Source organism: Rhinatrema bivittatum, chromosome 4 (genome assembly GCF_901001135.1).
Source record: "Rhinatrema bivittatum chromosome 4, aRhiBiv1.1, whole genome shotgun sequence".
NCBI lineage: Eukaryota > Metazoa > Chordata > Amphibia > Gymnophiona > Rhinatrematidae > Rhinatrema > Rhinatrema bivittatum.
The window spans coordinates 5,580,915-5,608,299 of NC_042618.1; the positions used below are offsets into that span (position 1 = coordinate 5,580,915).

Here is a 27,385-nt window from a genome sequence, read left to right on the forward strand (position 1 = left end):
CGCATAAACAGTGCGCTCAGCTGAGTGCACTTTACTGTATCGGCCTGACTGTGAGGAGCCAAGCTAATCTCGTCTCCCTCGGAAAGCAAGTCCATGTCTAGCCAGTGCCTTAATGACTGTGGCAGCTCTTCTCAACACTTGAACAAGCCACTTCTTCAAGCAAGTGGCTTGTAAACTTTGAATCCATTCTTCCCAGAGTATTTTCTCTCTCTTTCAAGGACATCACACAAGATCTGTGCTCGGGTGAATTCTCATGTTCATTTAAACGAGCGAGGCATTTTTGCAGTCATTAAAACCATCTTTGGCTAGCTGAGTGGACGCAACAAACAAACGACACACCACTCCCTTCCTTTCTGAATAGACTCGGTAGTTCCGTGGCCAATTTTCCCCATTCAACAGTTCTGTCTCAAACATTATTTCTGGGGGAATTCTGCGCAAAAAAATTAACAACTCTGCACACATTTTCTAAATTCTGAAAACTTCTGACATTTGTCAAAATAACGCAATATTTTTTGCAAATTATCATTCTGCATTTCTGTGCAATCCAGTATTTATATTTTTCTCACTTAGCAAGCGTCTGTAGCGCCCTAGGCAGACCAAAGTTACTAACACTGCCCCCGCCCAACCCATCCTGAGCTGAAAGTGCCCCTCTTACAGTGGTAGATATATAGAGTCATGTTCTCCCCTGTACAACTCTCTCTCTCTCTGGCCTGGCCCCTGTATGGTGAAGGCAGGAATTTACGGGAGCCTAAAATATACTTTTAGCCAGGATCATAACCGTATCTTCAAATTGTTTCTTAGACTGCAAAATCAGCATCCCTATTTTGTGCAATTCCATGACACACTCGCTCGTGATCTTGATTGTCCATTCAGCAGGACACTCAAATCTCACCATTTCCTGCAGTGTGCACAGGTCACCTCCCTTCACTCCCCTCTGCCCTCAACTGGTATGCGTATGAGCCGAATGCACGAGTTCCCAAGTGCACGAGGATGGTTCAGTGGTTCGTACATACTGACTCTCACACACACACACACACTCTCACTGACTCATACACAAACTCACTCTCACACAAACACATGCTGTTTCAATCATGTACACAGGCATGCTCACACTGAGATTCACACAGGCTCACCGATACACGCATACACATGCTCACGCTGAGATTCACACAGGCTCACCGATACACGCATACACATGCTCACGCTGAGATTCACACAGGCTCACCGATACACGCATACACATGCTCACGCTGAGATTCACACAGGCTCACCGATACACGCATACACATGCTCACGCTGAGATTCACACAGGCTCACCGATACACGCATACACATGCTCACGCTGAGATTCACACAGGCTCACCGATACACGCATACACATGCTCACGCTGAGATTCACACAGGCTCACCGATACAACGCATACACATGCTCACGCTGAGATTCACACAGGCTCACCGATACACGCATACACATGCTCACGCTGAGATTCACACAGGCTCACCGATACACGCATACACATGCTCACACTGAGATTCACACAGGCTCACCGATACACGCATACACATGCTCACGCTGAGATTCACACAGGCTCACCGATACACGCATACACATGCTCACGCTGAGATTCACACAGGCTCACCGATACACGCATACACATGCTCACGCTGAGATTCACACAGGCTCACCGATACACGCATACACATGCTCACACTGAGATTCACACAGGCTCACCGATACACGCATACACATGCTCACGCTGAGATTCACACAGGCTCACCGATACACGCATACACATGCTCACGCTGAGATTCACACAGGCTCACCGATACACGCATACACATGCTCACGCTGAGATTCACACAGGCTCACCGATACACGCATACACATGCAAACTGTTATGATTTGTAGATAGTGGATCCCCCAAATATCCCTCAGCCTTACCCTGCCGCGGTCGTCCCTGGTTTCTGCAGCGAGGATAGTCGCTCAGTACTGCGTTACCGCAGTACCGTGAAAGTGGAGTCCTGTCCCAATTCCGGTCCGCGGGCAGCCAGCAGGCAGACAAGTCCAGTAGGTACTCCGGGTCAGAGGGCAGGCCACAGGCGAGCACGTCCAGTAGACAATCTGGGTCAGAGGGCAGGCGGCAGGCAAGCAAGTCCAGGTAGTCCAGTTCAGAAGGCAGGCAGCAGGCAGGCAGGTCCAGTAGGCAATCCGGGTCAGAAGGCAGGCGGCAGGCAGGTCCAAGCACTCCGGGTCAGAAGTCAGACAGGTCCGATAGGCAATCCGGGTCAGAAGGCAGGCAGCAGGCAGGCAGGCAGGTCCAAACACTCTGGGTCAAAAGTCAGGCAAAGGCAAGAAACGCAACTGAGCACCAGCACAGCAAGCCTGTAGCTGAGGCAATGCTGTGCTGGACTCAGCTCTTTAAATACTAGTTTTTTGCGCGCAAACACGATCCTCGGGAGGGCGTCTGATGTCGGTTGGTGGGCGGAGCTTGCGCGCGAGTTGCGTCGGCCCGCGCTGCCGCCGGCAGTCTCCGCTGATCAGCAGTGAGGACCTTCCCCTCCTGGCGCCGCGAGGTAACAGTACCTCCCCCACAAAGGCTCCCTCCCCTGGTTCCGGGGTGAGATTTGAGTGGAAAGCGTTTATGGAATTCACGTAATAAATGGGGAGCATTTATGTTATGGGCCGGCTCCCAGGAGTTCTCCTCTGGACCAAACTTTTTCCATGACAGTAAATATTGTAGGACTCCCCTTACCCGTCGGACATCAAGGATTTCTTTTACTTCATATTGATTATTATCTGGTAGAACAGATGGGTTCTTCAACTTCCTCCTTCTAGAAGGCCAGGATAATATTACTGGTTTCAATAATGAAATATGAAATACATCATGAATGCGCAATGTGGATGGTAGTCGAAGTTTAAAAGACACCACATTGATCTGTTTGTCAATGGGGAAGGGCCCAATAAACTGAGGCGCAAATTTCAAAGAGGGAATCCGCAATTTGAGGTTACGGGTGCTCAACCACACCAAGTCCCCCGGTTTGGGCGGCGTCCCCACTCTTCTCTTCTTATCTGCTTGTCTTTTCATCTGACTAGAAGCTTTTTGTAGCAGGTCCTGCGTTTGTTCCCACAAAGTAGTCATGGACTGCACTACTTGCTCAACTGCTGGGCAGGACGAGGAAGCGGTAAGGGGAAGAGGAATTCTTGGATGTCTTCCAAAAACCAGAAAGAAAGGTGAGGATGTAGAAGCGTGATGAACATGATTATTATGGCAAAACTCAGCCCACGGCAACAAGGAGGCCCAATCATCTTGGCGTTGGCTAACGTAACAGCGTAGCAATGTCTTGAGTGTTTGATTTGTCCGTTCTGTTAGTCCATTAGACTGAGGATGGTATGCAGAAGAGAAATTTAGATCTATCTTGAATTTTTTGCAGAGATCCCTCCAAAAACGTGCCGTGAACTGAACTCCCCTGTCGGAAACGATACTAACTGGTAAGCCATAGATTCGGAAGATATGCTGTACAAACAGCCGCCCCAGCTCTGGTGCAGAGGGTAATCTGGGCAAAGGAATGAAATGTGCCATTTTGGAAAATCGGTCAATTACAACCCAAATTACGGAGTTACCCTCCGAAAGAGGGAGATCAGTGATAAAGTCCGTCGCTATATGAGTCCAGGGTTGTTTGGGGACTGGAAGAGGTTGTAATAGGCCCATAGGTTTCTGTCTAGAGGTCTTCTGGACTGCACATGTGGGGCAGGATTCCACATATTTCTTAACGTTTGATGCCCATCGTGGCCACCAATAGTGGCGAGAAACCAGGTTCTTAGTAGTGAGTGTACCCGGGTGACCAGAAAAAAGGGAATCATGGGCCCAATGTAGTACTTTAAGGTGTAAGCGTTTGGGCACTACAGTTTTCCCTGCTGGAACAGTCAGAGTAGTAGCTACAATTATATGGGCTGGATCAATGATATGTCGAAGTGGCTCGGGTTTGTCATCAGGGAGAAAGCTCCTGGATAGTGCATCGGCGCGTACATTTTTCTCTGAAGGGCGGAAATGTAATTTAAAATGAAATCTGCTGAAGAAGAGTGCCCAACGGGCCTGCCGCGGGTTCAGACGCTGAGCATGGGACAGATAGGCCAGGTTCTTATGGTCAGTATAAATGTCGATGGGGAATTTAGCCCCCTCCAATAGATGACGCCATTCTTCCAGTGCTAATTTAATAGCTAACAGTTCTCGGTCCCCGATGGTATAGTTCTTTTCGGCAGGAGAAAATGTTTTTGAAAAAAAGGCACATGTGCCTAATTTCCCTGAGTCAGACGTTTGCAAAAGAACTGCCCCAACTCCTAGGGCTGATGCATCAACTTCTAAAATAAAAGGTTTATCTGAGTCAGGGCGTTGTAAGCAGGGATCTTTCACAAATTCCTCTTTTAACCGTTGGAAGGCCTGAATAGCCTCAGGAGGCCAAGTGCGATTTATAGCTCCCTTCTTAGTTAGAGTAGTAAGAGGTGCGACTAGTGTGGAGTATCCAGGAATAAATTGGCGATAATAATTGGAGAAGCCCAAAAATCGCTGTAAAGCCTTCAGCCCCAGTGGTTGAGGCCAGTCTAGTATAGCCTTAAGTTTATCAGAGTCCATACGGAGACCATTCTGAGACACAATATATCCCAAAAAGGGTAATTGTTGTTGATGAAACAAGCATTTTTCCAATTTCGCATAGAGCTTATTTCCCTGAAGACGTTGAAGTACTTGTTTAACATGAAGTTGATGTTGATGTTCACTTTTGGAGAAGATTAAAATGTCATCAAGATATACGATAACATGGGAATAAAGAAGATCTCTGAAAATGTCATTAATCATGTTTTGGAAAACCGCCGGGGCATTACATAGTCCCGAGGGGAAAACCAAATACTCAGTGTCCATCCCGTGTGTTAAAGGCGGTTTTCCATTCATCCCCTTCACGTATTCTGATTAGGTTGTAAGCTCCCCGAAGATCAAGTTTGGTGAAGATTTGTGCTCCTTTTAGTCGATCAAAAAGTTCAGAGATAAGTGGAATGGGGTATCGATTCTTCTTTGCAATAGTATTCAGTCCTCTGTAATCAATACATGGTCGTAACAATCCGTCTTTCTTTTGAACAAAAAAAAATCTGGCACCTGCTGGTGATGAGGAAGGTCTGATGAATCCCTTGTCCAGATTCTCCTGGATATAATGTTTCATGGCTTCGGATTCTGGTTCTGACAAGGCATACACCTTGCCCCTGGGAGGAGTTTTATCCAGCATCAAGTCTATTCCACAGTCATAACTACGATGAGGAGGTAACGCTTCTGCTTGCTGTTTGCTGAATACGTCACTGAATTCTGCATAAATCTGCGGTAGTGCAGACGGAACGGTTAATAAACACACTATCGTGGAACTGGGTGGACAAATCGGTTGTATACAATTTTGGTGACAGGTTTCACTCCAGGAAGCTAACTGAGAATTTTCCCAATCGATTAGGGGTTGATGTTGTCTTAACCAAGGTAGGCCCAATATCACTTAATTGACTGAGGCCGGAAGTACATACAATTGGATAATTTCTTGATGTAAAACTCCAGTAGTTAATTTGACAGGTTTGGTAATTTGAAAATTGTTGTTAGTCAGAGGTTGTCCAGAGACTGAAGACACGGTGAGGGGAACGGCCAAAGGCTCCATGGGAATTTGATACTTTTGAACGATCTGTTCTTCAATGAAGTTGCTGGCCACCCCTGAATCCAAAAAAGCTTGCAGATGAATAGTGTCGTTATGGAGAGAGATGGAAACTGGGATTAAGATTTGTGGAGAGGGTAAGCTGTGATCCAGGGAGGCCTCTCCTACCAACCCTAGGTCCGGGAGTTTCCCGATTTATTTGGGCATTTGTTAATGAAGTGTCCAGAACCCGCACAATACAGACAAAGATTATTAATTCTTCTTCGCCGACGCTCTTCAGGTGTTAAGTGACAGCGATCGATCTGCATCGGTTCCTCACTGGCTGTCTGAGTTTCAGTGGTTCTTGGGGTGACGAATGATCTCTGAAAAGTTGGTGCTAGTCGATACGATCGTCTAGAAAGGGTCCGTTCTCGGGTTCTCTCTCGAATTCTAAGATCAATTCGGATGGCTAACTGTATTAGTTCTTCCAAGGAATCTGGCGTTTCCCGGCCTGCTAACTCATCTTTAATGACTTCAGAGAGTCCCTGCCTGAAAATGGCAGTCAGGCTGTCGTTTCCCCATCTCAATTCGGCTGCAAGCGTTCTAAACTGAACCGCATATTCTCCGACGGAGCGGTCTCCCTGCTTGATTTGCAACAAATCGGAAGCTGCTGACGTGGTGCGACCAGGCTCGTCGAATATTAAACGAAATTTTTTCAAGAATTGTTCCAGGTTGTCCATTAAGGGGTCCTCCTGCTCCCAAAATGGTGATACCCACGCCAGGGCAGATCCTTCCAGCAGAGAGAGGATGAACGTAACCTTCGTTCGGTCTGTGGGAAATGAAGCAGGTTGAAGTGAAAAATGCATACGGCATTGATTCAAGAATCCCCGACATGACTGAGGATTTCCATTGAAACGTGGTGGAGGCTGAAGTCGTATTGGTGGCGGAGGCGATACTGAGGGAGTTGGACTGACAGAAGCTGCCACAGATAGAGTGTCCATCTGAGCGGCCAGTCTCTCTAGCGCTCCGGTTACTTGATCTAAAACTCCCTGTTGCTGTTGAATACGGGTTGCCATACCCGGAATGGCTTGCAAGGCTGAGAGGTCTACAGGATCCATGGCCTCAGCTATCTGTTACGATTTGTAGATAGTGGATCCCCAAATATCCCTCAGCCTTACCTTGCCGCGGTCGTCCCTGGTTTCTGCAGCAAGGATAGTCGCCCAGTACTGCGTTACCGCAGTACCGCGAAGGCGGAGTCCTGTCCCAATTCCAGTCCGCGGGCAGCCAGCAGGCAGACAAGTCCGGTAGGTACTCCGGGTCAGAGGGCAGGCCACAGGCGGGCAAGTCCAGTAGACAATCCGGGTCAGAGGGCAGGCGGCAGGCAAACAAGTCCAGGTAGTCTGGTTCAGAAGGCAGGCAGCAGGCAGGCAGGTCCAGTAGGCACTCCGGGTCAGAAGGCAGGTGGCAGGCAGGCAGGTCCAAACACTCCGGGTCAGAAGTCAGGCAGCAGGCAGACAGGTCCGATAGGCAATCCGGGTCAGAAGGCAGGCAGGCAGGCAGGTCCAAACACTCCGGGTCAAAAGTCAGGCAAAGGCAAGAAACGCAACTGAGCACCAGCACAGCAAGCCTGTAGCTGAGGCAATGCTGTGCTGGACTCAGCTCTTTAAATACTAGTTTTTCGTGCGCAAACGCGATCCTCGGGAGGGCTTCTGACTTTGGTTGGTGGGCGGAGCTTGCGAGCGAGTCGCGTCGGCCTGCGCTGCCGCCAGCAGTCTCCGCTGATCAGCAGTGAGGACCTTCCCCGCCTGGCGCTGCGAGGTAACACAAATGCTGAGATTCACACAGGCTCACCGATACACGCATACACATGCTCACGTTGAGATTCACAAAGCCTCACTACTACCCTTAAAAAACATTGCTAGGCAGACTGGATGGACCACTTGGGTCTTTTTCTACCAGTATTTGCTATGGGCCTATGTCACATGCAAACTCATACTTACTCACTCACATACTCCCACGCATACACATGCTGACATACACGCACACTCACGCTCACTCACACATGCTCACTGACATACACATGGTCATACTCATATTCAGTGAGTCACATACACGCGTACATTCTCATGCATGGTGACACACACGCACACTCACGCTCACTCTCACACATGCTCACTGACATACACATGGTCATACTCATATTCAGTGAGTCACATACTCGCGTACATTCTCATGCATGGTGACACACGCACACTCATGCTCACTCTCACACATGCTCACTGACATACACATGGTCATACTCATATTCAGTGAGTCACATACTCACATACACTTTCATGCATGGTGACATACACGCACACTCACGCTCACTCTCACACATGCTCACTGGCATACACATGCTCATACTCATATGCAGTGAGTCACATACTCGCGTACATTCTCATGCATGGTGACACACACGCACACTCATGCTCACTCTCACACATGCTCACTGACATACACATGGTCATACTCATATTCAGTGAGTCACATACTCACATACACTTTCATGCATGGTGACATACACGCACACTCACGCTCACTCTCACACATGCTCACTGGCATACACATGCTCATACTCATATGCAGTGAGTCACATACTCACATACACTCTCATGCATGGTGACACACGCACACTCACGCTCACTCTCACACATGCTCACTGACATACACATGGTCATACTCATATGCAGTGAGTCACATACTCACATACACTCTCATGCATGGTGACACACGCACGCTCACTCTCACACATGCTCACTGACATACACATGGTCATACTTATATTCAGTGAGTCACATACTCACATACACTCTCATGCATGGTGACATACCCGCACACTCACGCTCACTCTCACACATGCTCACTGACATACACATGGTCATACTCATATGCAGTGAGTCACATACTCACATACACTCTCATGCATGGTGACACATATGCAAACTCACCTGACTCACGCAAGTGAAATAAAAAAGTTTCAACTTACATTGGTGGTTAGGGAGGTATCCAGGCAGTGGCCAAGACTCCAGCAGAACAGGGTCTGGGTGGGAGGCCTGTTGATACTCTCGAAGAGTTGGAGGAGGTGTTCCTTGGCCTGGGGGAAGGGGCAGGCTGCAAGGCCTCAATGCAGTTTTTTAAATAACTAGTTTTTGTCACTGTTCCAAGATGAGCTGGCCAATGGCAATTAAAGCAGCAGAAAACAGAAAAGCCTCGCAGCCATGGCGGGAAAAGCAGCAGAGCTGGCGAATGGAGGCGGGACACGTGTTTTTCTGCTGTTGCTGATGGAGGGTGTGGGTGTGTGTGTGTGTGTGTGAGTGAGCGTGACCGCGTAAGAACTGCTGCTGAAAGGGAGGGCGCTCCCGCTGAAGATGTGGGCTTGCTGCTGCGAGAGTTGCCGCTGATGTTACAGATTGTGTGAGGAATGGCTGCTGCTGAAACAGGCCGGGAGGAGGCGCCGCGGGAAACAAGCTGCAAGCATGATGCGAGGTCTGACGTATCAGAGGGGTGGCAGAAGCTTTTTTTGCTACCTGGAGGCAGGAATTGTTTTCTCTGTCTGCTGGCCCCAGGCAAAGGCCTAGTGTGCCCAGTGACAAATCCAGGCCTGGCCACAGGTACGTGACAGCCATGCACTCTCCGGCAGCTCTCAAAGCGAAGCATGCACATACCTTCGCTCGGAAACCTGCCACGGGTGCAGAGTATGTGTGGCCCCTTGCTTTGCACCGACATTTTCCGCTGGTAGATTTTTGCTGTAAAAGGAGATGGAAAGATTTGAAAATGCTGCTCACAGGTGTCCTTTGCCTCCAGCCTCTGGGAATGCCGCCTCTAATACATGGCTCAGCAGATGTGCCTTGTGGGACACATGGACCGTCAGCTGCAGGCCATGCACTGATTGGGCTGGACAAGACAGCCAATTTCTATTTATTTATTTTTTTTATTTTTGATTTTTATATACCGATCTTCCTGCATTAAATACAAATCAAACCGGTTTACAAGGAACAGGAAACTGCCTGTTTTTCTACATGTATTTCTACATGGAAATAAATGAGTTTCACCCATGTCGATCGCTTTGAAAATGTATCCCCCCATTTATAACGTGCCTGAGCAGATAACTTTATTAAAAAAAAACCAAACCCCATCGATACAGAATAAATGGATCAATTAATAAAACAGAAGAACTGTGTACATCAGCAGCAGGATCTTATGGAAGACGTCAACATGTCCAAGAGTGATGGAAGGCGTACAGTTGCGCGACTATGAACACTCAAGAAATAACAAACTTCATGGCAAAATGGAGCTTGAATGCTTTACTGCTTTTCTAAAAGGGATACGTGTCACAGCCTTGAAATAAAGGTTGATTTTCTTTTCGTATTAATGGAATTTTTATGCAGTATGGAGCAGAGTTATGCGTTACACGTGCTCAGCTCCTGAGGAGACCTCGTCCTCCAAGCTTGTCAGATTACACAGCAAGCAGGTCCAGCCCAACACTGTCGGGTCCTGTTGTCTTACACCAGAGGTGCATTGTGAGTTGTGAAGCCCGCCCTTAATTGGAGGAGGTGCAGACCATGGGCAGAGAATTCAATTCTGGAGTTCCAGTCCCAGCTCTTGTATTACTTTAGGACAGATCTCTTGTTGTGCGTGGGGCTTACTGCATCCAATAACAATAACAAAGCTGTTTCCCTTGCTGCAAAACATCGCTTTGAAAGACCGTGTTCCCACTTTCCTGTACAGTAATCCCAATCCAGCTTTAACATTAGGAAGTGTGCTTGGTTTGTGGGCAGGACTTGTAATAAAGCACCAGGAAGGGGTTTTCTGTCATTATCTCATACTTACAGCCAACATCCGACAGCAGGGAACTAGACAGGAAGCTGTTGGGGCCGCGCAGCGAGGAGGAAACCGTCTTCAGTCGTGTGCTGTAGGTGTCCATGTCCAACTTCTCATCCTTTGAACGAGAAAAGAAGATGCACCCCATAAATCAGATAAGTATTTGAGTCAGGGATGGACCACCTTCATTAAATAAAGCAGCCTGGGAAACGTATTTCCCTTCACCACAGCTAAATGCTGCTCTTCTGGTCCTTCCCTCCTAGCTCCTAACTACCTTCTTACTCACTATCTCTCCTCGCGCCCTTTCCCCCAATCCTGCCATTATTCTTCTCCATCTTACCTTCTCGCAACCTCCCCCTCTCCTATCCTCTCTCTTCTGCCCCTATATCTCCCCTCCCCTCTGTTCATCCACTTCCAGACAACTCAAGTTCGACTGGCTGATCTCAAAGAGCGAAGAGGGAGGAAAAGGTCCCCTGAAAACAAATCTGGCAAAAGCAGAAATTCACAAACAGGTCAGGACAGACCGTGGATAAGGAAAGTCCTCGTCTCCTGTGCCGGTGTATGTCAGGCCTGCATGCATTTAAATAAGGTGTTTTCCACTCATCATCACACCATGCTCCACACTTTTCAGGGCCAAAAATGTTTTATTGAGGGACAAAGCATATATACGTATCCAAAAACCAAAACAGAAATTCAACAACTGGATAAATCTCAACCCCCCCCCCCCCCCCCAAGTCAATACTTGATGGAAGCACCTTTGACAGCAATTACAGCTGTAAATCTGGTAGGATGGGCTTTCTCCAACCTTGCACACCATTCTTCTTTACACGGGAAACAGTGATGGACAGCAACCTTCAAGCCATACCAGTCTACGACATTTGCCTTTTTGTTCCTTTGCCATTCCAGTGTAAGCTGTGGGTCATTGTCATACTGAAAGGTGAACGCCTGTGCCAGTATCGCTTTCTTGCAGAGGGAAGCAGGTTTCCTGAAGGACTTTTCTCCATTTGTTGTCCCTTCTGTTCTGATAAATGCCCCAGTCCCTGCCGAAGAGAAACTTCCCCATAACCCCACCATGCTTCACAGCAGAGATGGTGTTCTCTGGGTGCTGTGCTGAGTTTGGTTTGCACTAAATGCAACACTTTGCATTCAGGCTAAAAGGTTCTATTTTAGTTTCGTGAGACACACGGCTACAGTATCTCCTGAGTGTTCCTCTGCATACTTCAAATGGGATTCAAGGTGAGCTTTCTTGAGTAATGCTCTTTTTCTTGCCATTCTGTCAAACAGGCCAGATGTGTGGCATGCTTGGGATATTGTTATCAAATGCACACTTTGACCAGTCTTGGCCATGGAAGCCTGCAGCTCTTTCAAAATTGCTGTTGGTGTCTTGGTTGCCTCCCTTAATCAGTCTGTTTCTTGCTTGGTCATCCAGTTTGGAGGGATGGCCTGATCTAGGCATGGTCTTTGTGGTAGCATACACCTTCCACTGGAATGCTCTTCCAGAAGACCTTCGGTTGCTTACCAATTTAAAAAATAACTAAAAACACATCTATTCTGAGAGTCCTTTAGTTAAGTGAAGTTCTCCTATTCATTAAGGTGTCCAGCAATTATATTTTTGTCAGAATGGTCTTTGTTAGAGGATTATGATTATTGTGTTGTACTGTGTGTTTTTACATTTCTATGATTGTTTTAATTGTACACCACCTTGATCAAAGGAGAGAACGGTTAATTAATGCTGAAAATTAAAAAATCAATCATCTTGACCATGCTCCGAGGGGTATTCATGGACTTTGCAACTGTTTTATACTCAACCCCGATTCTGCGCTTTTCTACAACTTTGTCCCAGAGTTCTTTTGACCGCTCTTTAGTGATCATGGTTGAACTGCACTACCAGCAACCGGAACTGCTGAATTTAGCCTGTTGTGTGAATCTCAGCTCAGCATCTGCCCAAGGAAAAGGAGTGAGGAGGAAAACATAAGACTGTTCCAGCGAGGTTTAGGACCCTCTTGTGAAATCTCAGTGCCTGTAGGAGGATTTTCCTGCAGAAAAACTGCACAAATTTCAGCTTTCTAGTTTGAACTGTTTAGTAAAGACATTATATTTTAGAACACCAAAATCTTGTGTGCAGTGTCTCCTTGGTGCTATACCATCTAAATGCTTTGGGCCCTGAAGGTAATCCTTCCTCTCATCGGAGGATCAACATTAGGGTTTGCACAACTGAGTCATGGACTAAGCTCTTGCATGAGTGTGCCTCCCACTCTTAGAGATGTACCAGGTAGGGGGACTACACAGAGATAAAAAAATAAATATTTTCATTAGAGAAATCTCAGATTTTGTCATTTTTCTCCAGTGTTTTTGTTTGTTTGCATTGAAAATGAAACTCAAATCATGAAACTGAAGACAAATCTGGAAGCCAACAGAAAAGTGCTGAAAGAGGGTGGGAGATGGGGGCTTTATCCAGAAAAAAAAAATCTTGTAGCACAGATAAGGCAAATCATGCATTCTGACAAGAAGCAGCATCAGAGCAAAAGTGTTTGGTGAATGCATGAACTGTACCCCATGTTACAGCCTTGCAAATCTCATTTAAGGAGTTTGACCTTAGACTGGCAACTGACGTCACCATCACTGTACCAGGAGATGGCCCTGATGTGTCCTTCTAAAGGTCAATCCTGTAAGAGAGGAACATGGAGAGATGCAATCTGTTGGCCAATTAGAGAAGGTGTATTTTCCTATGGGAACTCCAGGCCTGGCAGCATCAAAAGAAACAAAAAGCTGATGGATTTTCCAAGGGCTTTAGTCTGCATGAGATGGAAGGCCACAGCTCTTGCAATCAAAATGACTGATTAAAGTGAAAGAGCTGAAACAGAGATTAAACAGTATTTATTAATTTATTTATATGGATGGATTACGTCCATGAAACCATCCAAAGTGATGAACAAAACAACATAAAATATACAATCTAAATGATAAAGTAAACATAAGGACATGGCGTCATGAACACAGTAGCACCTAACCTCAGATAAACAGAACCTAAACCCTAAACTTCCTCACCTCCATGATCACCTAACCAAAAGTACCAATCACTCCGCCCGAAAGGCTGCATGAAATAAGCAAGCTTTAATCCTTTCCCTAAAATAAACAGAATCCTCTACCAGGAGTGGCGAACTCCAGTTCTCAAGAGCTACAAACAGGCTTGCTTTTCAGGAGATCCCAGTGAATATGCAGAAAATATATTTGTGTACAATACAGGCAGTGCATGCACATTTATTTCATGCATATTCACCAAGGATATCTCTATAAAATCAGACCTGTTTGTGGCTCTCGAAGACTTGAGTTGGCCACCCCTGCTCTATACCACAAAGCTCTGGAGGAAGTTCGTTCCGTATAATAGGGGCACTTACTTTATGTTCCCTTGGCCTTTTTGGCAATTCCTCACCAGAGGGGGCATCACAGATGAACATGAAGGCAAATACTCAGGCCCAAGACTGTTCAGCGCTTTAAATGTTAGCGCCATCATTTTAAATTGCAGCCTATATTGAACTGGAGAACAACAGGATAACAAGTTCCCCATAACCCACCCCAGCCAGGGTCTTAGCTGATGTATTCTTAATATAGCCCCTATCCCAGTCAGTTCTTGGGCACCTGGGATTGGTCACCGAGAATGCAAGGCCCCATGACCTCCTGGGTTCCTGCACGGGGCAGGGAAGATCTACTTTTCAAGCCCCTTAGGGTTTTGTTCACTCTGGGGCTCTTCTGCACACCAGTCCAGTCACTTCAACAATTCCCACTCTGACTCCAATGCACTAAGTCCAAGTCCAGGACAAAAATTGAAAATTCATTCTCTTTCCAGAGAACTCCACAGCCTTCCCAAATACTCAGCTCTTAGGGGCAGGTACCTTTCCTCCCTCAGCCCTTCCAGTACTTTTTAGGTGGAGCAGATGTCCTTCTTGCTGTCTCTCTCTTTGTATTTCCTGTCAAATTTCACTCACAATGGAACCTCTGGCTCCTGTGTGTGGTCAGTCAGCAACTCCTTAGGACCTTCCTCTGGCAGGCATTTTCTCTCTGATGCTCCCCAACGGGCAATCCTCAACAGTGCTCTGTTTGTGAAGGAAATCCTTTCCTCCTTGGGAAGCCCGGACTCAGAATTTGCACAGGGAGACTTCTAAACATCTTCCCCATCTACCCTCCCACTCCTCAAGTGCCTTCTGCAAGGAGAAACATCCATAGCCTCAGTCCTGTATTAAGGGTGACTCCTAATCCTCTAACCTTCGAGACCCGTTGACCCTCTGACTGCATCACATGGGTGCAGCATTTTTATTCATTCGGGGAGGTCTGGTTGAGGCCCCTGCCACACACTAAGGGCATTCAGAGCAGCTGAAGCCACTGCTGCCATTTTTGTAAGGGGCGGAATCTGCAGCCTTATGGTTACATGAGGGCGCCCCGTACCATGTATACAGCATTACAATAGTCCAGCTGAGATACAATCAGTGCCTGAACAGCCCCGTACCATGTATACAGCATTACAATGGTCCAGCTGAGATACAATCAGTGCCTGAACAGCCCCGTACCATGTATACAGCATTACAATGGTCCCGCTGAGATACAATCAGTGCCTGAACAGCTGTGATCAGATCCTTAGGAGACAAACGTGATCTCTGCTATGAATCAAAGATTCTCACACAATCCTTTCAACATCAACTGCAAGAATCAAGCCCTGCTAATTACTGAATTTATGGCCTCCTGAAGGTCACCCCAAGCATGTGACTGCCTCCAGCAAACTTCTACATGATGGTTAAGAAGAATAAAAGGAGGAGATAAAGAGATAGGAAGGGAAAACCCTGCCCTTAAAATCCAGGTGTCCCCATCACAGATCAATGCTGCAGCTGTTCATCAGACTGCAACCAGAGTCAAACTGCACCGGAGAGCAAAGCAAGTGGGGGCAGTGAAATTACACTCAGTACTATAACCCGGAGCGGAAAAAAGCAGCACGTATGTCATGCAACCAAACAACAACAAAAAAAAGCTGGGGATTTCTGTTCATATCAAAAAGAAAGAGTTAGGAGTTTCAAAAGCAAAATAGAAGCAAAGAGAGAGCTGTGGCTCTCAGCCAACACCCTGTAACATTGTGTTCCTGATATGACATGAACCGAGTTCCTGTGCTCTGCAAGAGTCTGCATTTACTTACCAGCACAGATGCTCTGTAAAAAGCTTTCTCATGGTAGCAGACTTCTTTGGTAATAATTTAAAATAATGTAGTACCGAAGATTTAGAAACGAGTCAGAAAACAGAGTGCACAGATTAGACTTTGTCTTAATTTCAAGGTGGGGGCATTGTATCAGCACCTGCCTGGCTCAGTACCCCTGGCTGAAGGCGGCCCTCCCTGGAGCAGCCAGAAGTACCCGAGCCTGCACTTTCAGCCCAGGCAGACTTTGTGCGGAGGCGGCACCTGCGAAAACGCAGGAAGCTCCCTGGGGGGAAAGGGCGTGAGGATCTGTACACAGAGACCTGGCTGGAAGCTCTCTTAGATGCACAGAGAGGAAGGTGTCAGGGGATGAGAGACACCGAAGGCAAAGAGTGCAAGGAGAAAGACAAAACATAGAGTGAGACAGAAGAGGGGAGAAAAGAGTGAGGGTCAAGAGGGATGGACAAAGGGGGGAGTGAGAAAGAAGGCAGGAAGAGAGTCACTATGGAAGTGAGGTGGAGAGTGAGGGAAGACAGGCGGGAGTCACTATGGAAGTGAGGTGGAGAGTGAGGGAAGACAGGCGGGGAGTGAGAAAGAAGGCAGGAAGAGAGTCACTATGGAAGTGAGGTGGAGAGTGAGGGAAGACAGGCGGGGAGTGAGAAAGAAGGCAGGAAGAGAGTCACTATGGAAGTGAGGTGGAGTGTGAGGGAAGACAGCCGGGGAGTGAGAAAGAAGGCAGGTAGAGAGTCACTTTGGAAGTGAGGTGGAGAGTGAGGGAAGACAGGCGGGAGTCACTATGGAAGTGAGGTGGAGAGTGAGGGAAGACAGCCGGGGAGTGAGAAAGAAGGCAGGAAGAGAGTCACTATGGAAGTGAGGTGGAGAGTGAGGGAAGACAGGCAGGGAGTGAGAAAGAAGGCAGGAAGAGAGTCACTATGGAAGTGAGGTGGAGAGTGAGGGAAGACAGGCGGGGAGTGAGAAAGAAGGCAAGAAGAGAGTCACTATGGAAGTGGGGTGGAGAGTGAGGGAAGACAGGCGGGGAGTGAGAAAGAAGGCAGGAAGAGAGTCACTATGGAAGTGAGGTGGAGAGTGAGGGAAGACAGGCGGGGAGTGAGAAAGAAGGCAAGAAGAGAGTCACTATGGAAGTGGGGTGGAGAGTGAGGGAAGACAGGCAGGGAGTGAGAAAGAAGGCAGGAAGAGAGTCACTATGGAAGTGAGGTGGAGAGTGAGGGAAGACAGGCGGAGAGTGAGAAAGAAGGCAAGAAGAGAGTCACTATGGAAGTGGGGTGGAGAGTGAGGGAAGACAGGCGGGGAGTGAGAAAGAAAGCAGGAAGAGAGTCACTATGGAAGTGAGGTGGAGAGTGAGGGAAGACAGGTGGGGAGTGAGAAAGAAGGCAGGAAAAGAGTCACTATGGAAGTGAGGTGGAGAGTGAGGGAAGACAGGCGGGGAGTGAGAAAGAAGGCAGGAAGAGAGTCACTATGGAAGTGAGGTGGAGAGTGAGGGAAGACAGGCGGGGAGTAAGAAAGAAGGCAGGAAGAGAGTCACTATGGAAGTGAGGTGGAGAGTGAGGGAAGACAGGCGGGGAGTGAGAAAGGAGGCAGGAAGAGAGTCACTATGGAAGAGGTGGAGAGTGAGGGAAGACAGGCAGGGAGTGAGAAAGAAGGCAGGAAGAGAGTCACTATGGAAGTGAGGTGGAGAGTGAGGGAAGACAGGCGGGGAGTGAGAAAGAAGGCAGGAAGAGAGTCACTATGGAAGTGAGGTGGAGAGTGAGGGAAGACAGGCGGGGAGTGAGAAAGAAGGCAGGAAGAGAGTCACTATGGAAGTGAGGTGGAGAGTGAGGGAAGACAGGCGGGAGTCACTATGGAAGTGAGGTGGAGAGTGAGGGAAGACAGGCGGGGAGTGAGAAAGAAGGCAGGAAGAGAGTCACTATGGAAGTGAGGTGGAGAGTGAGGGAAGACAGGCGGGGGAGTGAGAAAGAAGGCAGGAAGAGAGTCACTATGGAAGTGAGGTGGAGAGTGAGGGAAGACAGGCGGGGAGTGAGAAAGAAGGCAGGAAGAGAGTCACTATGGAAGTGGGGTGGAGAGTGAGGGAAGACAGGCGGGGAGTGAGAAAGAAGGCAGGAAGAGAGTCACTATGGAAGTGAGGTGGAGAGTGAGGGAAGACAGGCGGGGAGTGAGAAAGAAGGCAGGAAGAGAGTCACTATGGAAGTGAGGTGGAGAGTGAGGGAAGACAGGCGGGGAGTGAGAAAGAAGGCAGGAAGAGAGTCACTATGGAAGTGGGGTGGAGAGTGAGGGAAGACAGGCGGGGAGTGAGAAAGAAGGCAGGAAGAGAGTCACTATGGAAGTGAGGTGGAGAGTGAGGTAAGACAGGCGGGGAGTGAGAAAGAAGGCAGGAAGAGAGTCACTATGGAAGTGAGGTGGAGAGTGAGGGAAGACAGGCGGGGAGTGAGAAAGAAGGCAGGAAGAGAGTCACTATGGAAGTGGGGTGGAGAGTGAGGGAAGACAGGCGGGGAGTGAGAAAGAAGGCAGGAAGAGAGTCACTATGGAAGTGAGGTGGAGAGTGAGGGAAGACAGGCGGGGAGTGAGAAAGAAGGCAGGAAGAGAGTCACTATGGAAGTGAGGTGGAGAGTGAGGTAAGGACAGGCGGGGAGTGAGAAAGAAAGGCAGGAAGAGAGTCACTATGGAAGTGAGGTGGAGAGTGAGGGAAGACAGGCGGGAGTGAGAAAGAAGGCAGGAAGAGAGTCACTATGGAAGTGGGGGTGGAGAGTGAGGGAAGACGGGGGGGGAGTGAGAAAGAAGGCAGGAAGAGAGTCACTATTGGAAGTGAGGTGGAGAGTGAGGGAAGACAGCGGGGAGTGAGAAAGAAGGCAGGAAGAGAGTCACTATGGAAGTGAGGTGGAGAGTGAGGGAAGAAAGGCGGGGAGTGAGAAAGAAGGCAGGAAGAGAGTCACTATGGAAGTGAGGTGGGAGAGTGAGGGAAGACAGGCGGGGGAGTGGAAAGAAGCAGGACGAGAGTCACTATGGAAGTGGGTGGAGAGTGAGGGAAACAGGCGGGGAGTGGAGAAAGAAGGCAGGAGAGGAGTCACTATGGAAGTGAGGTGGAGAGTGAGGGAAGACAGGCGGGGAGTGAGAAAGAAGGCAGGAAGAGAGTCACTATGGAAGTGAGGTGGAGAGTGAGGGAAGACAGGCGGGGGAGTGAGAAAGAAGGCAGGAAGAGAGTCACTATGGAAGTGAGGTGGAGAGTGAGGGAAGACAGGCGGGGAGTGAGAAAGAAGGCAGGAAGAGAGTCACTATGGAAATGAGGTGGAGAGTGAGGGAAGACAGGCGGGGAGTGAGAAAGAAGGCAGGAAGAGAGTCACTATGGAAGTGAGGTGGAGAGTGAGGGAAGACAGGCGGGGGAGTGAGAAAGAAGGCAGGAAGAGAGTCACTATGGAAATGAGGTGGAGAGTGAGGGAAGACAGGCGGGGAGTGAGAAAGAAGGCAGGACGAGAGTCACTATGGAAGTGGGGTGGAGAGTGAGGGAAGACAGGCGGGGAGTGAGAAAGAAGGCAGGAAGAGAGTCACTATGGAAGTGAGGTGGAGAGTGAGGGAAGACAGGCGGGGAGTGAGAAAGAAGGCAGGAAAAGAGTCACTATGGAAGTGGGGTGGAGAGTGAGGGAAGACAGGCGGGGAGTGAGAAAGAAGGCAGGAAGAGAGTCACTATGGAAGTGGGGTGGAGAGTGAGGGAAGACAGGCGGGGAGTGAGAAAGAAGGCAGGAAGAGAGTCACTATGGAAGTGGGGTGGAGAGTGAGGGAAGACAGGCAGGGAGTGAGAAAGAAGGCAGGAAGAGAGTCACTATGGAAGTGAGGTGGAGAGTGAGGGAAGACAGGCGGGGAGTGAGAAAGAAGGCAGGAAGAGAGTCACTATGGAAGTGAGGTGGAGAGTGAGGGAAGACAGGCGGGGAGTGAGAAAGAAGGCAGGAAGAGAGTCACTATGGAAATGAGGTGGAGAGTGAGGTAAGACAGGCGGGGAGTGAGAAAGAAGGCAGGAAGAGAGTCACTATGGAAATGAGGTGGCGAGTGAGGGAAGACAGGCGGGGAGTGAGAAAGAAGGCAGGAAGAGAGTCACTATGGAAGTGAGGTGGCGAGTGAGGGAAGACAGGCGGGGAGTGAGAAAGAAGGCAGGAAGAGAGTCACTATGGAAGTGGGGTGGAGAGTGAGGGAAGACAGGGGGGGAGTGAGAAAGGAGGCAGGAAGAGAGTCACTATGGAAGTGGGGTGGAGAGTGAGGGAAGACAGGGGGGGAGTGAGAAAGGAGGCAGGAAGAGAGTCACTATGGAAGTGAGGTGGAGAGTGAGGGAAGACAGGCAGGGAGTGAGAAAGAAGGCAGGAAGAGAGTCACTATGGAAGTGAGGTGGCGAGTGAGGGAAGACAGGCGGGGAGTGAGAAAGAAGGCAGGAAGAGAGTCACTATGGAAGTGGGGTGGAGAGTGAGGGAAGACAGGGGGGGAGTGAGAAAGGAGGCAGGAAGAGAGTCACTATGGAAGTGAGGTGGAGAGTGAGGGAAGACAGGGGGGGAGTGAGAAAGAAGGCAGGAAGAGAGTCACTATGGAAGTGAGGTGGCGAGTGAGGGAAGACAGGCGGGGAGTGAGAAAGAAGGCAGGAAGAGAGTCACTATGGAAGTGGGGTGGAGAGTGAGGGAAGACAGGGGGGGAGTGAGAAAGGAGGCAGGAAGAGAGTCACTATGGAAGTGAGGTGGAGAGTGAGGGAAGACAGGCGGGGAGTGAGAAAGAAGGCAGGAAGAGAGTCACTATGGAAGTGGGGTGGAGAGTGAGGGAAGACAGGGGGGGAGTGAGAAAGGAGGCAGGAAGAGAGTCACTATGGAAGTGGGGTGGAGAGTGAGGGAAGACAGGCGGGGAGTGAGAAAGAAGGCAGGAAGAGAGTCACTATGGAAGTGAGGTGGAGAGTGAGGGAAGACAGGCGGGGAGTGAGAAAGAAGGCAGGAAGAGAGTCACTATGGAAGTGAGGTGGAGAGTGAGGGAAGACAGGCGGGAGTCACTATGGAAGTGAGGTGGCGAGTGAGGGAAGACAGGTGGGGAGTGAGAAAGAAGGCAGGAAGAGGATTCACAGCTCCTCCTGCAAGCTCCTGCTCCCACGTTGCTCTGCACCTGCACTGGAAACAGAAGAGGTGCATGAAAAGAATGTGGAAGCCAACCTGCCCATGCGGGTCAGTCTCTGCCTTCTTTTCGTGTGTCTGTTCTGTCCCCGGTGCAGCCGCAGAACAACCGCTGCATGGACCTGCTGTTACCATAGCCCTTTCCAAAAGCTGGTGGGCCAAGGGTCCATGTGGCCAACTCCATTCTGACCCCAGTGGTGCTGGATGCTATTAGAATCTTAATGAGCGACATCGCCAAGTTTCAGCGGGTTACAATGCAGGGTGCTGCGGCCATGGTGTATGTCCATGGGCATTTAATCTCTTGCCGCCATCTAACGTGCACCGTACATCATCATGGCTGGTCCTTGCAAGAGCAGAGTGGTGCATCTCATCTATTTTCCAGCCCTCCTGCTTTCTGCCCCCGCAGAAGGGATGCAGCTAACGAGCGGGCATGGGAAACCTCAGAGGCCAGTGGTGCTGTCAACGCAGGGCGAATGGTGCGATCTTCATGGAGGCTCGAGAAGCGGCAGGTAGAGGGACAGAAAGATAAAGGGGGAAGGAGACTGGAAGCTAGGTGGGAAGGAGGTACGTAGAATCACGGAGAATGTGGTGGGAAGGAAGGCCGAGAGGGTGGCTTTGGGGGACGTGTGTGTGTATGCATGCTGAGGTAGATGTGGGAGTTGGAGGGGTGCACTCAGTAAGGTGTTTAGGGTGGTAACCGCTGCTCTGTGCAGGTTGCCCTCATGTATAAGGTTATCTGGTTTGCATTCAATATGAGGAAAGTAGAAATCCGGGCACATCTTAATAAATAAAAGAACCACAAGCAGGGATGTGCAGAAGAATTCAGCTCTAACTCAAGGCAGGCGGATTTAGCCAGATTCTATTTCAGGAAAATCAGTGTCTCTCCCTGAGATTTATGTGAAAATTCTGTCAAATTTTCCCTGCAGGGAAAAAAAATCCATCAGTGAGCTAAAGCTGTCCAACATTCTGCAGAAATCTATTGTGCATGTCCATGGTTTTTTTTTTTTTTTTTAAACAAACAGCATATGTTTAATTGAAAACATGGCTGTATCCGCCAGAAGGATCATGAACTCTACTGTAACAGCCCATGGGCTCCATCTTTCACTCAGTCCTGTTTGTTTATATGGATTGTTCTTTGTTTTATTTGGATTGTTGGATTTTAATCTAGTTTTTCTTGTACACCGCTTGGGCGTCCGTTTTTCAGTCAGGTAAGCTGTATAGAAATATTTTAAATAAAAAAATGCTAAAAATAAAAAATGTCCCCAGTCTAATAAGCTGCGTGTTCAAATTCAGTGCATAGTTTCTTAAAACAGGTGCAAAAAGATGAATTTCTGATGCAGTAAGCTAATAGCATGCTGATGCACTAACGCACTGCTATTCATTCCCAGCCCTGGAGGGCTGCCAACAGGTCGGGTTTACAGGATAACCCTAATGAATATAAGAACATAAGAACATGCCATACTGGGTCAGACCAAGGGTCCATCAAGCCCAGCATCCTGTTTCCAACAGTGGCCAATCCAGGCCATAAGAACCTGGCAAGTACCCAAAAACTAAGTCTATTCCATGTTACCGTTGCTAGTAATAGCAGTGGCTATTCTCTAAGTGAACTTAATAGCAGGTAATGGACTTCTCCTCCAAGAACTTATCCAATCCTTTTTTAAACACAGCTATACTAACTGCACTAACCACATCCTCTGACAACAAATTCCAGAGTTTAATTGTGCATTGAGTGAAAAAGAACTTTCTCCGATTAGTCTTAAATGTGCCCCATGCTAACTTCATGGAGTGCCCCCTAGTCTTTCTATTATCCGAAAGAGTAAATAACCGATTCACATCTACCTGTTCTAGACCTCTCATGATTTTAAACACCTCTATCATATCCCCCCTCAGTCGTCTCTTCTCCAAGCTGAAAAGTCCTAACCTCTTTAGTCTTTCCTCATAGGGGAGCTGTTCCATTCCCCTTATCATTTTGGTTGCCCTTCTCTGTACCTTCTCCATCGCAATTATATCTTTTCTGAGATGCGGTGACCAGAATTGTACACAGTATTCAAGATGCGGTCTCACCATGGAGCGATACAGAGGCATTATGACATTTTCCGTTTTATTCACCATTCCCTTTCTAATAATTTTATTCACCATTCTAATAATTTTATTCACCATTCCCTTTCTAATAATTTTATTCACCATTCCCTTTCTAATAATTGACTGCCGCAGCACACTGAGCCGACGATTTCAATGTGTTATCCACTATGACACCTAGATCTCTTTCTTGGGTTGTAGCACCTAATATGGAACCTAACATAGTGTAACTATGGCATTGGTAATTTTTCCCTATATGCATCACCTTGCAACTTATCCACATTAAATTTCATCTGCCATTTGGATGCCCAATTTTCCAGTCTCACAAGGTCTTCCTGCAATTTATCACAATCTGCTTGTGATTTAACTACTCTGAATAATTTTGTATCATCTGCAAATTTGATTACCTCACTCGTCGTATTTCTTTCCGGATCATTTATAAATATATTGAAAAGTAAGGGTCCCAATACAGATCCCTGAGGCACTCCACTGCCCACTCCCTTCCACTGTGAAAATTGACCATTTAATCCTACTCTCTGTTTCCTGTCTTTTAGCCAGTTTGCAATCCACGAAAGGACATCGCCACCTATCCCATGACTTTTTACTTTTCCTAGAAGCCTCTCATGAGGAGGAGATAAACTTACAGATAATGGAGGCAGCCTGCATTCAAATCTATCTCATGCATATTCATTATAGATATCCTGCCCTACCTCAAAAATGTGTGCAGGAGAGATGCTCAGCACACACAAACTATGATTTACATGCATAAAACACATCCTCTGTACAGAAAACAGATTTTGTGTGCATGAATCATGGTTAATGCTTTAAACATGGATCGTCAGGGATGGGTGAAGAAAACCCTAAGGTATATCAAACATGAAATACTTGTATGAATATGGGGAAAAAAGAACAGCATCTGGAAAGCTATGCACACTAATGCTCACAGTGTGAGAAATAAAGTCCCTGATCTAGAGGCTGTCACGGAGACTTGGTACACAGAAAACCTGGAGTGGGCTACAGTCTTTACAGGAAGGCGCGGGTAGGAAGGCATTATATATAGAAAACCATGAAGCTCCATATTCAAAAGCAATTTAGATGAATAACTGAAAAGTTATCAGTCTAAATGGCCAAACAGGCATACTCAGGCACTTATCTGGCTACATGCAGGGCAGGTCTAAGGTTATCCAGCTTTGTTTAACCATGTACCTTACTACTTAACCTGATATCTGTAAAAGATATCCAGCTAAACAGTGCTGCTATAAGGAGGGAGAACAGAGGCAATAAAAGGGCCAGCGGACCAATCCCCTCCCTGTCCCCAAAACATCATAGGAAGGCCGGTGGCGTGCAGTGACATTTGTAACAGGGGATTGAGTTTTATTCCTTCAGTCCCCTCCCACATGCACTGTCCCCCACCCAGGCTCCCTCCCTCTCCCCTAGAGACAAAAGACACAAGGAACCCATATGGCATTAGGCCTTTTGTAACATGCAATGGGTGTGGGCTTGGCCCTCAGAAAGCCCTGCATAAACAATTATAATATAAGTCAACCTCCCATACCAAGAACAGCCCTAACTGCCAGCACTCAAACTACAACCTTACCTACGAAAAGGCAACAATACTGAACAAAGACAGCCCCTTACCAAAGGCAAAACAAGAGACTAAGAAACAACAAAATAAAAAGATATAAAACATCAATCATAAAAGTAAAACCATACTAATCAAAAAATAAATATTTAAAAACTGATAATTAGAACATCCAATAATTAAAATCTCATCAAATATTTATAAAATTTCCCAAAATACCAATATAATATTTTAAAACAGCAGACATATCAAATAACATCCAATAATGAAACCAAGGATTTAAAAAAATCTCATGCTCTTCATACTCGGATGTTTCGATTTCCAGTCACTCTGAGATTGTTGTGGATTGGCAGAGTGGGAGCTGTACAAATGCTATCCTCTCTCACTTGCCCACACACAGGCTCTCACCCACACATACATACTGGCTCTCACCCCTCCACACACCCAGGCAGTCACCCACCCACCCAATTATATGCACACACAGGTAGTCATCCATCCACACCTACACATTGGCATTAACACATACACATCCTCATATACATAAGAACATAAGAAATTGCCATGCTGGTTCAGACCAAGGGTCCATCAAGCCCAGCATCCTGTTTCCAACAGAGGCCAAACCAGGCCACAAGAACCTGGGAATTACCCAAACACTAAGAAGATCCTATGCTACTGATGCAATTAATAGCAGTGGCTATTCCCTAATTAAACTTGATTAATAGCCATTAATGGACTTTTCCTGCAAGAACTTATTCAAACCTTTTTTGAACCCAGCTACACTAACTGCACTAACCACATCCTCTGGCAACAAATTCCAGAGCTTTATTGTGCGTTGAGTGAAAAATAACTTTCTCCGATCAGTCTTAAATGTGCCACATGCTAACTTCATGGAATGCCCCCTAGTCCTTCTATTATTCGAAAGTGTAAATAACCGATTCACATCTACTCGTTCAAGACCTCTCATGATCTTAAAGACCTCTATCATATCCTCCCTCAGCCTTCTCTTCTCCAAGCTGAACAGCCCTAACCTCTTCAGTCTTTCCTCATAGGGGAGCTGTTCCATCCCCTTTATCATTTTGGTTGCCCTCTCACCTAGCCACACACACTCAGGTTCTCACCTCCCTTCCAAAGCACTCACAGGATCGCAAACCCCACCTCCCCACATACAGCCTCTCTCACCCACACATACACAGGAATTCACCCACTACAAACTCATACCCAGGCTCTCACCTACCCACAGGCTCTTACCCTCCTCCCTCACACAATCACCCACTCACACCCTCACATAGGCAGTCATACATACACCCCACCCCCACACTCAGGCTCTCACCCAGCCACACACATATACAGCCTCTCACCCAGCTACCCACCCACATAGCCTCTCACCCACCCACCCCTACCCAGGCTCTTAACCCCCACAAACACACAGCCTCTCACCCACACATAGACTGGAGATCACCCACCCAGGTAATCATCCACACACACACAGGCAGTCATCCATCCACATTCATATATAGTCTCTCAAACCCCTACTCTCACACATACCCAGACCCAGTATTCCAAGGGAGGTCTCACTAGGGACCTACACAAGGGCAATAACACCTCCCTTTTTCTGCTGACCATTCCTCTCCCTATGCGATACAGAGGCATTATGACATTTTCCGTTTTATTCACCATTCCCTTTCTAATAATTCCCAACATTCTGTTTGCTTTTTTGACTGCCGCAGCACACTGAACTGACGATTTCAATGTGTTATCCACTATGACGCCTACATCTCTTTCTTGGGTTGTAGCACCTAATATGGAACCTAACATTGTGTAATTATAGCATGGGTTATTTTTCCCTATATGCATCACCTTGCACTTATCCACATTAAATTTCATCTGCCATTTTGTTGCCCAATTTTCCAGTCTCACAAGGTCTTCCTGCAATTTATCACAATCTGCTTGTGATTTAACTACTCTGAACAATTTTGTGTCATCTGCAAATTTGATTATCTCACTCGTCGTATTTCTTTCCAGATCATTTATAAATATATTGAAAAGTAAGGGTCCCAATACAGATCCCTGAGGCACTCCACTGTCCACTCCCTTCCACTGAGAAAATTGCCCATTTAATCTTACTCTCTGTTTCCTCCAGTTTGTAATCCTACTCTCTTTTAGCCAGTTTGTAATCCACAAAAGGACATCACTACCTATCCCATGACTTTTTACTTTTCCTAGAAGCCTCTCATGAGGAACTTTGTCAAACGCCTTCTGAAAATCCAAGATTACTGTAGCTACTGGTTCACCTTTATCCACATGTTTATTAACTCCTTCAAAAAAGTGAAGCAGATTTGTGAGGCAAGACTTGCCATGGGTGAAGCCTTGCTGACTTTGTTCCATTATAGAAACATAGAAATGACGGCAGAAGAAGACCAAACGGCCCATCCAGTCTGCCCAGCAAGCTTCACACATTTTTTCTCTCATACTTATCTGTTTCTTTTAGCTCTTGGTTCTATTTCCCTTCCTCCCCCCACCATTAATGTAGAGAGCAGTGATGGAGCTGCATCCAAGTGAAATATCTAGCTTGATTAGTTAGGGGGTAGTAGGGGTAGTAACCGCCGCAATAAGCAAGCTACACCCATGCTTATTTGTTTTAACCCAGACTATGTTATACAGCCCTTATTGGTTGTTTTTCTTCTCCCCTGCCGTTGAAGCAGAGAGCTATGCTGGATATGCATCTAAAGTGAAGTATCAGGCACATTTGGTTTGGGGTAGTAACCGCCGTAACAAGCCAGCTACTCCCCGCTTTGTGAGTGTGAATCCTTTTTTCTTCTCCCCTGCCGTTGAAGCTATGCTGGGTATGCGTGAAACATATAGAAACATAGAAAC

At 47.5% G+C, this 27,385-nt stretch overlaps 1 protein-coding gene across 5 annotated transcripts in view; it reads right to left on the minus strand.

The window, feature by feature from the left end:
• Nucleotides 1-27,385, minus strand: part of CEP128 (centrosomal protein 128) — a 647,014-nt gene that overhangs the window by 15,332 nt on the left and 604,297 nt on the right. For 4 of the 5 annotated variants that reach the window (XM_029597698.1, XM_029597700.1, XM_029597703.1 and 1 more), the window contains 2 exons: nucleotides 10,531-10,639; nucleotides 9,366-9,446 (listed from right to left, as the gene is read on the minus strand). In XM_029597698.1, coding sequence (XP_029453558.1) covers nucleotides 9,366-9,446; nucleotides 10,531-10,639 — 190 coding nt within the window. The remainder of the gene's footprint in view (nucleotides 1-9,365; nucleotides 9,447-10,530; nucleotides 10,640-27,385) is intronic. The other variant, XM_029597699.1, reaches the window with a different exon arrangement.